The sequence below is a fragment of the Rattus norvegicus genome, chromosome 3 (genome assembly GCF_021556685.1).
Source record: "Rattus norvegicus strain SHRSP/BbbUtx chromosome 3, alternate assembly SHRSP_T2T, whole genome shotgun sequence".
Taxonomy (NCBI): domain Eukaryota; kingdom Metazoa; phylum Chordata; class Mammalia; order Rodentia; family Muridae; genus Rattus; species Rattus norvegicus.
Window position 1 is genome coordinate 33299195 of NC_141536.1, and position 13023 is coordinate 33312217.

General features: G+C 46.5%; 1 protein-coding gene across 2 annotated transcripts in view; it reads left to right on the plus strand.

Annotated features, from left to right (window-relative positions):
* Nucleotides 1-13023, plus strand: part of Kif5c (kinesin family member 5C) — a 153655-nt gene that overhangs the window by 68698 nt on the left and 71934 nt on the right. For both annotated transcript variants that reach the window (NM_001107730.1, XM_087651556.1), the window contains 6 exon segments: nucleotides 2569-2617; nucleotides 2895-2950; nucleotides 3714-3801; nucleotides 6245-6369; nucleotides 8591-8695; nucleotides 9043-9191. In NM_001107730.1, coding sequence (NP_001101200.1) covers nucleotides 2569-2617; nucleotides 2895-2950; nucleotides 3714-3801; nucleotides 6245-6369; nucleotides 8591-8695; nucleotides 9043-9191 — 572 coding nt within the window.

The window sequence follows — 13023 nt, forward strand, 5'->3', positions numbered from 1 at the left end:
GTAAAGTCATGTGTTTAGGATCTCCAAAGCTGAGGTGAGAATACGGTCGAATGCATTGTGCGCATGTGTGAAAAACATTAAAACATTGATTGGGAGGGGGAAATCTTAATGGCAGTCAGATGGTCGAGAACTGGGATAGATTGACACCAGACTGAGGCCAGCTTCAGGAGAGCCTGGTTAGAGAGATGACTGAAATTGGCCTTTGAGGACTGCACTGAGGTGAGTGTGGCAAGGTGAAAGTTTAGAGAGAGCAGTATAGCTCAGTGGTACAGTGATGCCTTGCATGCGTGAGGCCCTAGACAGCCAGAGCAAACAAACAAAAACAACCGGAAGGCGAGAGCGGTGAGCCTTCTGAATGTCAGGTGGAGGTGTCCAGAGAGATGGCGTGCGTTGGGGCAGGCGGACAGACAGGTGTTTGTAGAGTGCCCAGGAGCAGGGGTCAGGAGACTCGGCTTGCAGATTCCGAAGTAGAGATCTCAAAGCTGCCTGGAACCGGGACAGATGGTGGGCGCTTCAAGATGGAGGCACTCAAAAGCTAACAGCCCAGGGCTGAGCTGTGGTAGAGACTAGTGTCAGGGCAGAGGGGTCTTCACATTCTCCAGGTCAGAGGTAGGGTTGGTCCAGTCCTGAAGTTTCACCTGGGTAGGCAAAGCCCAGCTTTACAACTGTACAGCGACAATCATGGCTGGTTTAATGGTGAGATCTATCCAGAGAAATATGTTGTAAGACAGTTTTATCATTCTCTAAGCATCATAAATAACTTATGCAAAACAAGGAATCTGTGATATCACTAGGCAATATGATCTTATGGGACTGCTACCATATATGTGGTCTGTGGTTTAATGTTAACATGTAGCCCACAGCTATATTTTTCTACTTTTTAAAAATTGGTTGTTTTGTTTATTTATATTCCAAATGTTGCCCCCTTCCAGGTCCCCACTTCATGAGTTCTTCATTCCCTACCTCCTCCCTTTTGCTTCTGAGAAGGTGCTCCCCCACCCACCTTACCCTGCTAGCATCCCCCTTCCCTGGGGCATCAAATTTTTACAGGATTAAGCACATTCTTTCCCACTGAGGCCAGAAAAAGCAGTCCTCTGCTACATAGGTATCAGGGGACCATGGACAAGCCCATGTATGCTCTTTGGTTGGTGGCTTAGTCCATGGGAGCTCTGAGGGGTCTGGTTAGTTGATATTGTTGCTCTTCCTATGGTGTTGCAATTCCCTTCAGCTCCATCAGTTCTTCCCCTAGCTCCTCCAAAGCACTTCCTGACTTCAGTGCAATGGTTGGCTGTAAGTAATCTGCATCTGTCTCAGTCAGCTGCTGGCAGAGCCCCTCAGGGAACAGCCATGCCAGGCCCCTGTCTGCAAGCACTATCAGCAATAGTGTCTGGGTTTGGTGCCTGCACAAGGGAGGAAACCCAAGTTAGGCAGTCTCTGGATGACTTTCCCTTCAGTCTCTGCGCCACTTTTGTCCCCGCGTTTCTATTTTGTGAATTCTCCTATTTATATTGCAAAGGTGCTTATGAGTATGTGGGAAATTTTATCTGGGAGGGAAGAGTCTGATATAGGCAGTGTGTAAAATCCTGGAAAGAACTTTTCACGTCTTGCAGACTAATAGCTTTATTTGCCAGATCAGGAAATCCAGACCATGTGTGCATGAGATCCCTCAGAACTCATTCTTAGTTGAAGCATCACATTACTTCAGCTATCAGACAAGTCACGGGGAATTCAGAAGCTGATGCTGGGTCCTGGTGTCTGAGGCTCTAATGCAGTAGGAGAGCAGTAGTTTTCAGGGCTCTGTGCTCTGTAGCTGATACTGATAATGTGGGGTTGGCTAAAGTTGGAGGATAATTTAGAAGGTTTCCTGTTCCTTCCACAGTCTAACCATTTTTTGTCTGGCTCTGGTTTTTGAGAAAGAATATCTTCTCTAGCCCCAGCTGGCCTTAGATTCATGATGATCCTCTCACTCTGGCTTCTAATTTGGGATCATAGGCATAGCTACCATACCTGGCTAGTAGACTTTATTAAACCACATTTGTGTCAATCCTTCACAGACTCTAAACCTGGTGGTTTCATCAGTACTTTCTCAGGTATCCTGAGCTGCAGTTCCAAGCATCCTTAGCCTCTAAGACCTTGCCTTCTTCATGTTAATGTGTAAGCGGTGTTCCTGTGGTTCTGACGAGGCTGTGGTGTCATTCAGTTGGGTGAAATCTACTGTCTTTGACCATAGCTTGCTTTCTCTTATGGCTATTACCACATGTGGACATTTGCTTGGTCCTCAACTAAGACTAAACTTGGTCCTCTTGTAAGAGGCTACTAGCAGTTGGTGTTAGGAACACCTGGGCCCAGAGGAGTCAAAAGTGTAGGGCTAAAGAGTGGTCCATGGTTGACAGTGGCCAAGCAAGAGGGACACATGAGGGGTGGCTGTGGCTTCGTGCTCAGGACTCTAACCTTCCCCTTGGTGTCCCCTCTTCTTAGCTTCAGCAAAGGCTTTCCTGTGTTTGATATTTTGAGGTCTTTAAATGTGGTATGGTATTTCTATTTCAATTTCAATTTTTCTTTAACTAGGTTTCCTATTTTGAGATCTACTTGGACAAAATAAGGGACTTGCTTGACGGTAAGTTCCACCTGAATGCACTGTGTTTGCTCTGTAGTTGAAGTCCTGGGGACGGGGGTGGGTGGTGGTGGTGGTGGTGGTGGTGTTGAGATGAGTTAGGGCGCTTCTGCCTGGACAGCTGATGAGAATGTAGAGCGATGTTTGCCTTCAGGCTATGGGCTCTTCCCAGCCACAGCCTAAACTTGCCTCTCTTCTGTAACCATAGCTATCCTTCTCTGAGCGCAGGGTTTTTAACTTCCTTTTCCTTCTTTGCATGCCTTCATTTTCACCATCACAGTGTCCAAGACCAACTTGGCTGTTCATGAAGACAAAAACAGAGTCCCCTATGTAAAGGTATGCAAAGACTTGGGGCAATGCAGCTGACTTCTCTCTGGTCACTGTCCAAATGCTACATGAGATGCTAGAGGGAGCATCCAAAAGGCATAGTTATCTATAACATTGATATGCTATTAAAAATCATCATTTAGCTTCTTTAACTGTAGCTTTCCTGCATGTAAATTATTATTACTATTACTATTATTACTATTATTATTATTATTATTATTATTATTATTATTATTACTACTACTACTACTAGTAGTAGCTGGGAATGTAACCCAATACTTCATGTATAAGCTATGAGTATTATCTCCAGCCCTCTTTATGAACTCTATTATTTCAATATTACTATTCCGTATTTAAAGAGCTTTGGGGATTGAATGGACTGGTTTATGCTGTGTACCTCACAAGCCTATTGGAGCATCATGTCTACTGTGTGATGGCTGAGGGTAAATGAGGAGGACAAGGCAGCACCTTCCCACTCCTCTCCCCTCAGAGATTTTCTTCTTCTAATTTCTGCCTCCTGAAAGCATTGCTTTAGGGTATGAACATGAGCTTAAAAGGCATTTCCTCCAGCTCTACTTCTAGGCTTCCCCGGGCTAGCTGATACTTCTCTTTAATGTAGACTCCAAGCCCAGGCAAGGGGGAAACACTGCCGGTCAGCATCGCTGCCTCTCTGTTTAGCCTTCAGAGGGAGGAAGGATGCTCAGCTGCCTTTAGATGCTGTTGCTTTGCAACCGCTGTAATGGCTGACCTGACTTGCCGTTGAGTCTTGCAGGGGTGCACCGAGAGGTTTGTGTCAAGCCCGGAGGAGGTCATGGATGTGATCGATGAGGGCAAAGCAAACCGACATGTGGCTGTGACAAGTAAGTGTGGGGGTGATGTCTATGCTGTCAAGTAGTACAGCAGTATCCGCCCTCTGTGCGGGACAGCTGGGTGATGAGGAGGTGGGGGAAGGTAGCAGAGGGCAGTGAACAGACGGGCCCCGGCCCCTCTGCCGTGCGAGTGTGTGTAGCACCACTCTGAGGCCTTGAAGTGTTGCCTGAGATTCCTCGGGGTCTGCTAAAAGTCTTAGAAAGAAAAATCCAAGCTAATAAATTCGTGTCAAACAAAAGGAAAAGCAGTTGGAATTCTCCCTCTGTGGAAGGAGAATAATGCAAAGAGGGCATCAGAGCAGAGCGGGCAGCTTCCAAGAAGTCCCTGCAGCAGGCGCTCACAGCGGGCACACTCACACGTGCTCACAGCGGGCACACTCACACAAGCTAGCATGCCAGGCAGCTCTTGCCCAGGTGTCGCATCCCAGGGAGCTGCACGCGCATATCAGAGCAGCAGAGGCTCCTTGAAGGGACTAGCGCTGTCTCTTTCAGAGGGAGGTGGACAAAGGAATGTAGTTAGTTCACACAGAGCTGAAGGACTAAGAATTTCAAGTTCAGAAGAGAAATAAAATCAGGAAGGGTAGTGCAGTTCATTGATGCTCTGGGTTCTGATGTTGAGGAAGACGCGATGTGCTGCTGAAGCTCGGCATGCAGGCTTGACCAACGGTCCGGACTCGCTAAGCCTGGCAGCTGCCCCAGGTGAAGCCTGCTGCCGAGGAAGGGAGTGAAGGAACTGTATAGGAAAGACTCAGGCAGCAGCTGGAGACTGGTCTAGACCCTTCTAAGAGCTGGGTTCTGTGTGGGTGGGGTCCATTTCTGAGTCTCAGAACTGGAACTCTTAGCCTCCTCTTTACCCCTCCACTTGTGAATGACGCTCATGTGTGCAGCAGTTTTCAGAGCTGACCCAGGCTTGGGCACAGTGGAGGAAACACTGCTTCTTGCTGCTCTTCCTGAAACTCACGTGTACGCAACAAGCCTTTCCCGCTACGTTTCTTAAGCTGTCAGTCATGAATTATTATTATTATATGAGAATTAGCTGCCAGCTTCTGTGCTGAGAGTCCGGAATGTTACCAATGTCCTTATCATTCTGTCAGGGTTTTTCTACATTAGCGTGTGTGTGTGTGTGTGTGTGTGTGTGTGTGTGTGTGTGTGTGTGTGTTTATGTTTATGCATGCATGCTGTGTAGATGTGCACATGGAAGCTGGGGAGAATCTACTCCCGAAGGTTTTCCTCTGACGTTGGAAATTGGATGCCAGGCTTGACAGAGCATCTTTACCCATTGAGTCACCTCACCAGCTTTGGTTTCTGTTTTAGTGTGGTAAGTGTCTTTAACGGTGCTCTGTTGCTAAGTCCATTTGTGTTGTGGGCAGCACCCCACCGTGTGTCTCCACAGTGCTGCCTCTTCCCCAGCGGAGACCTGAACTCACGGACCGTCGTGGCAGGTGCTTCACTGGCAGTGCCATCTCCCCAGCCAGTTTTCATTTTCACAATCATCTTGACTATTCGGGATGAGCGAGATTTTATAGAATCTTAAAAGTTCAGGATAGATTCTTCTACTTCTGTATCATTGAGATTTTGATACAGTTTGGATAGATTATTTTAGCTAAATTTACATCTTTTTTTTTTTATGTGTACAAATGTCTGGTGTGTGTAAGCAGGATCACATGTGGGCCAGTCAATGTGCTTGTGTGTATGTAGTGTGTGTGTGTGTGTGTGTGTGTGTGTGTGTGTGTGTGTGTAGGCTTGAATTTGATGTTGATTGTTTTCTTAATTTTAGGTCAGGAATAGAAACATAATGCCTTTTACATGTTGATTTTTCTGGCACACAGCATTGCTAAAATTACTTATTTGTGTCTTTTCCTGGGACACTTGCTGGGGTCTGCTGAAGCATTTTCCTTGGCATCCTGTCCATTTAATCTGGGAGGCCTCTGTGTGTTTAACATGGGTTTTAGAGAAATGTGTCTTACTCTTCCTCAAAGGATGCTTACGATAGTTCTGGGAAGCCCTGGCTACACACACGAGTAGGACAAACTGTATCAGGCACTACACTGTAATAAAGTCCCAGGGTTCCCACAGGACCCTCAGGGAAGCTGTGAGCTTCTCAGTGGTTGAGGCAGAGTAGGCTATGGGATATAGGGCTTCTGGCCTTCTAAGAGTCTGTTAACTTACATCACTTAACAAGAACGTTAGGTTAATTCCTTTGTTACTTGAAGGCATTGTAAATCTGTCCTCTCTACAGTGAGTGGGGTTTTTGGTTTTTGGTTTTGTTTCTTTTTAAAAGAAGAAACAGTGGCCTCAGATACATCCTGAAATTGGCTTCACTGACGGCAGAGAGCTGCAGCGGGATGACACGATGCCTGTGTTTTAAAGATTAGAGGTTTGCTACCTATGCTCCTGTGATCTCTGCAGAGCAGTAAACCATTCTCCATTTCAGACATGAACGAACACAGCTCCAGGAGTCACAGTATCTTCCTGATTAACATTAAACAAGAGAATGTGGAGACTGAAAAAAAACTCAGCGGGAAGCTGTATTTGGTTGATTTGGCTGGGAGTGAAAAGGTAATTGGTTCTTGGTTTATATTATCTATAATTTCCCCATTATTTGCCTAAGTGTACAGTTGTATAAGTTTTGCGCCTTTTACTTTATGGTTTTAAAGAAGTTTAAAAATGTCGAGGCATGGTACTGTCGGGTTTCTTTGCGTTCTCATGTTATCCTGTGGTCAGAGAGTCCCCTGTTCATGTCAGAGGCATGGGCTTCAGAGGTTCAGAATCATTTACACTTAAAGCCTATGGCTTTAAACAGGTGTTAGAATGGCTTAGCCTGGCAAGGCAGCTGCACAAAGGCGGGGTGGGCACTCTCAGGATGGAAGAAGCCACAGGTCTCGTGTAAGTGTCGTTGGGTCCTCTGGGTGGTGAAGCCTTCTTTGGTTTTGTTATGATCCTCTTTCCATTCCTATACTCTGTCTTGTGCTCCCAGGCACTGGCTAAGACCACATCCAGAGTCACTACTCTTCCCATATGAGCCCCCTTCCACAGCCCCAGGGCATGTTCTCACAGCCATACTCTGGCAGGGCACAACCCCTGTAGACAGCATCACATAGCAGTACACATACATAATTCCTATTTCTGCCATCATCAGTGACATCAGCAGGTTGTCCTCATCAGGGCAGGCCCTGAAGCTCTGTCAGTCTCCCTAGCTGTACAGATGATTGCCACTTACTGCCTCACACTGCTAAGTTCCCGAACCCTAACCATGGCTACAAATGTCTCCGTAAGTCATGGTTTTTGGATTGTCCTCTTCCTTGGCTGGGCATCTCAAATGTTATGTGTGTGGGCTGGCCATGTTCTCAGCCACTCATCAGGATCTAGGGAGTACACTGTCTGGCTCTAGACTGACCACTGACCGGACTGCTATGCTGGGTCCTGGACCATCCAGTGAGCCATGTGGCCATGAGTTATTCAGGGCTGAAGTACACCTGACAACTGCCTCCCACTGACAGTTGGTATTTCTTGTTACGGGCACTTATGAGGTGTTTCAGGTGTCCCTGCTTGGTTTTTTTCCTTCACGTTTTTCTTCCTTTTCCCTGGATGAGTCCGTATGAATGTACTGTCTTGAGAACAGAGTTCTCTGGTCTTTGATTCCAACACCCCAAAGGGCCATCCTTCAATTAGGGTGCCAGCGTGGTATCTCTGAGGCCCATTTTCCTTGCCTGCCAAAGGAAGGTGATGGATGGTCCCTGCTTTGAATATTTCACAGAGTTAAGATGCTCAAATTAGAGATCACCAAAAAAATGCCTGCACTAGGCTGCTGACGTTTGCAACCCTTTACCCCATGAAGTCTCTGTCTGCAAGAAGGCTGCCCTCAATTTTGGGGTAGAAGTCTGTACCATTTTCAGAACCTTGCTCCTGGACAACATTCCCCTCCGTTATTGGGGGGGCTGAGAGAAGCTTCCTTCATATATATTTGAATCCATCGTTGTTCAGTTTAAAGTTATTTCTCCTCTTTTTCTTTTTTCTTTTTAAGAGAACAGCTGTTCACCCTGCCTTTGCTCAGAAAGCCAGGACAAATCTTTCTGAATCCTCTCCCCTCCTTTAAGATAATTGGCAGCATTTGTAAGCCTCTCTAATCTAGATTAAATGCTGTAAACATGAAATGATCTGTACTAACATGGTAGAGGAGACACCGCATATGGTGGGTTATAGAAGAGAAACCAAATTTATAAATTTATAGTGTAACGCACACATCCTTGTCCTTTCACGTCTCCCCAAGCCTTTCACATTTTAGATCTCCCTTCTTTCCTTTCTTTTCTCTCCACTCCCTCCCTCCATGCTACGGAAAAAGAAGTAGAGAAGGAATAGAGTCAGAACACCCATTCCCATTTCTTCAGTCTTTTGCCTGAAATTGGAGCTCATAAATGTTTCTCTTGCTGTGCTGTGCCAGTCCCTGTGAACTGGGAGGCTGTGGTTTAGTCCCCCAGGACCCAGCTGGTTGTGGTGACAGCACTTCTGGTGCCTGGTTTTCCTGGATGGATGTTCCCCAGGGAAGTATCCACAGTTCTCCCACTTGAGGCATTTCAGCCATTCCACTAAAACCCAATCGAGAGGAAAATGACATCAGGGGAGATCAGATCCTCGGCTTCCTGCTCTGGGGACAGCTGGATGGGGTTCCTCTTACCTTCATTCCCTGCTCTCCTGCGGGGCCTGCCTACTGACCCTCTGTGTGCTCTGATTTTCTGCATTATGCTCTGCACTCCTCACTGCCTTTTCTGTCCCTTGGTAGGTCAGCAAAACTGGTGCCGAGGGAGCTGTTCTTGATGAAGCTAAAAATATCAACAAGTCTTTGTCTGCTCTTGGAAATGTGATCTCTGCCTTGGCAGAAGGGACAGTAAGTAATCCTGTCACCATCTATTAAATAGTATTATGGGAAGCTGCCTTTGGGACTTGTATGTTCTTATTGGGATGTATTACCACACACCAGACACTTACTTATTTTCCTCTTTGGAAGAGGGAGTTCTGGCTGGTGTGGCTGTTGCTGGGAGATCCATTCCACTAGAAAGTATGAATGGGGCTGCTAGTCCTATGACACGGGTCATAGCATGGACAGTCTTTGGCAAGATCCAAAGACTTGGCTGCAGACCCTCAGTCCATGTGTTTCTACGTTTGGTCAGCTTGCTTCTGTAGTTTTTCTTTGAATGGGCTGTCAAAACCAACGCTCCTTCTTTTCTTAAATAGAAAACACATGTGCCATACCGGGACAGCAAGATGACTCGGATTCTCCAGGACTCTCTGGGTGGGAACTGCAGGACCACCATTGTCATTTGCTGTTCTCCTTCAGTCTTCAATGAGGCTGAGACCAAGTCCACGCTGATGTTTGGACAGAGGTGTGTGGGGCAGGGGGAGGGGGGAGGTGTCTCAGAACCCGTGCTCTGAGCTAGGTAATAGATCACAGGTGCGAATGGCTTGGGACAATGGTCAAAAGGGCCAGTAATTATTAAATTGCATGGAGCAGACGATCTGTGAGCTTGAGGCATTCTTTAGGGAGGCAACAGGGATTGTGTTTTCAGTGGTGGCTGGGAATGTGCCTGTCAGAAGAGTGATGTTGAACAAAGCAAAAGCCCAACTCACCGGTACAGCTACCTTTGTTCTTTGTGGACTCGAAGCCTAACCTTTGTAGCGCTATGTGATTTCATATACGTAAATCTCAAGATTAATAACCACTCGTAACTCCAGTATTTGGAATTTGAAATCCATTGCAAAGTTATTCGTAAGATCAATGAGAAACTTGGATAAAGGCAGGGTAGAGGCACACATACTGTAGGAAAGGAATCCAGTGCATTAACCCTGAGGTGGGAGGCATGGGGTGTGTGTGGAGGAAAGGGCAGAGAACGAAAGGGGCAGACCCAGCCTCTGAATGTTAGCCGGGGCAAGCATCAAAGAGCAAAAGCAGTCTTTGCATGTGCGCTGTGTTCTTACCCCCCTCCCCCTTTTTCACTGCCCCTAGAAGTTAACCTGGGTATGGATCTAGTTTTCTTTCTAGTCAATAGTCTGAAATATGTGATCGTTTGTTCCTTTTTCTCTCTCCACATGTTAATTGATTCTTTAGGGATAGTAGATTTGCCCATGGGCTTTTGGTCTGCATTATTGTTAAATATATGCACTGAACCCAATTATACAGCAGACATGGATCTGAACATTAGATTAGACATGATACTCGAGAGCGAATAGGATTAAATACTGGGCTTCAGAGATGGCTCAGAGGTTAAGAGCACTGGCTGTTTCTCCAGAGGTCCTGAGTTCAATTCCCAGCAACCACACACATGGTGGCTTACAACCATCTGTAATGGGATCCTATGGTCTCTTCTGGCACACAGGTGTACGTGTAGAGAGAACACTCATAACAGAGTACATAACAAATATATAAAGCTAAAGAAAGAATAATAAGATTAAGCACTTTGAACCCAAAAGCTACTAGTTATGCTCCAAGTGCCCGATAACCAGTATTCATTTTGTTCTTGTTGCAGAACAGTGGCAGCATAATTTCTGTGGTTCTCCCAAGGACACAATGGCAGTGTGTATTTCCGTTGGGCTGAAATGCACTGATGGGCTGAGTTAATCTCAGCATGTGCTTTAAAGGTGTAGAAACTCAACAGAGTCCACAGGTGCCTGAAGGCACCCCGGGAAGAGCCCCACCCGCCTGTGTTACGATTTGAAGGGAAGTCCACCCAGATGGACTCCTGTTTAATCAATCTTGTCCCTTTAGCTCTCTGAGTGCCCAGCACTCTGCCAGTGCAGAGGTAGCCATTGCCACCTGTGCCTCAGAGACCAACAGATAGTCCAGATATCTGAGCATAAAAAAGCCAAGTTAAAAGTTTTTTGGTTGTGTTTTCTAGACCCTAGCATCTTATTTTTTTGAATTTTAAGTTACTCTTCCACAGTATTTTCTTCTCTAGCATTTTTCAGGAAAGATATTTGTGACTTTCAGATGTGTGAACTCAATCACACCATTCTCTTGGAAGTCTGTTTAATGTGCCTTGATTTGGCGGAGGTGGCCTGGACCAGTGTGTCTCAGTCCAGCAAGAACAATTCAGTCTGTTTTTATGTTGACTGTGAGAGGGCATTGGTGACTCGGGAAGAGGGATAGTGTTTGTGTTCCTGGTGTGCACTGCTCTCAGAAGGAAACCATGCTGCCACTTGATGTCACCTGCCATAGTGACATCTGGACTCAGCAGAGACTGAGTAGTGTGTGTTTAAATTCTTGTCACAAGAGTGTGAGAACCAATTGCCCGCAGAGGCAGAGTGAGCAGTTTAGTTAGGACATACACATTAGTGCATCTGACGTGAAACCAAGCGTTCAGTCACCTCTGTTGGAGAACTTGTTGCTGGGACACCAGTGGGGTAGCCATAGCCCTTGGAGGGAAGGATACTGTTTGGTGTAAAGTTTAATTAGAGACCAGCTCTTCACTGGTCATGACAGCTTTAATTCCTCCTTCATGACTAACCTTTTCCCCAGTAGGAGGGAGCCCTTTCAAGGCCTGGAGAGTGCTTTGGAGCAGAAACGAGTTTTGAGGAAAGAGAAGGTGTTTACACAGCATTGAGACCTGGGCAGATCAGAAGTTGTGATGTAAATTTCACACCCAAATGGCTAAGCTCTTTAATCAAACATGAGTCCAGCTATTGATCTGGCTGTGTTTTTAGATGGCAAATGTTTGCACTCAGTTGACTGAGTCAAGTGGATGATGAATGTGGACCTCCTGATCCTTTAGAGGCCTTCTTGACGTTCCTCGGGGAGAACTGAAGACCAGAATACACGCTTGCACCTGCATTTCAAGCTGGGGCTGCTTGGACTTGACTTAGCTTTGTGGTCCCCATAGAGCCAGTTTCCTTAGAAAACTAAGGAAAATATTTTCCCGTGTGTCTCTTCGGGTCTATAGCCTTCTCTGTCTCTGTCTCTGTCTCTGTCTCTGTCTCTGTCTCTGTCTCTGTCTCTGTCCCCAACCCCAGCCTCACCAGTTTCTTTAGTAAACCCTGATAGATGGGATACTGGGCTACCCTCCACAGAGCCCTCTGCCTTTTCTGTCTCTCCCTCGTCTCCTAACATTTCCTGTGTAGAACATACATTAGGATTCTTCCTATGCACCGAGGGTGTGAGGCTGCCTAGAGCCTCCTTATTCAAATGTGGGTACTCTCTGGGGTACCTGGAGAGCAAAGGAGGATGCCAGAGCTAGAGGGACCAAGAACAAGCATCTTCCGGCTCCTTACGGAGACCAGAGTAGTTAGAAGAAGCCCTAAAGATAGCCAGTGTGCTTGTCACGTAAAACCACGGCCAGAGAATATAAGAGGAGATCAGTGAGGAGACAGGCAAGGGTGGGACTCTCCGAGCCTGGCGATAGATGTTCTCCGACACATCAAGGGCTTTTCTCAAGTGGGCGTGATGGGACGCCTTCAAGAGCATTAGGTGTAAGTGCTGAGCCTCAGCTGTTGAAGGAGGCACGCTCAGTCCTCTTAGAACCTAAGTGTGCACCTCTTCATGCGCAAACTGGACATTCTGAATGGAGGGCCTGAGGCGCGCTGGGAAGGTGATGACACTTGAGAGCAGAAAGGTCTCCTCATTCCACAGTAGATATTTCTACTATAACCACATCAGTGCTTGCCTCCAAATGGAAGAAGGAGTGCTGGTCCTCTGATCACTGTTGGCTGCGAATGTAACTTTCTTCCCCAAGGTATTAGCTTTATGGTCTTTAAAAACAAAACAAAACAAAAACAAATGAACAAACTGGCCTCATTCCCTTCCTGGAGGAAGAAGAGATCTAATACCCAGGCAAACCCAGATGACACACTAGTGAAGGGGCATTTGAACCTTCGCAGCAAGGCCACACAAGAAAAGCTGTAAAGCAGACACCATGACAATGGCATCCACACAGTAGGTTACCTCTTGCCAAGTGCGTCTTCTCTTAGGGCTGAAACAAGACTCTTCCCGTAAGGAGCCATGGACTAGGAATTTGCTCGGTGCTGAGCTGAGCTGTTCATGAGTTCCAGCTATAAATATGCAAATGTTTGGCACACATTAGGGTTAATCACAGGGTCTCACGGTTTCAGTAGTAAATAGAATACAGTTCCAAGGGTCACCTGTGTCGGAGACAGCGTCCCCACCCGACAGGACTGGACTTTGGGACTCTTGCCATGCTGTTTTCATAACAACACACCATCACGTGA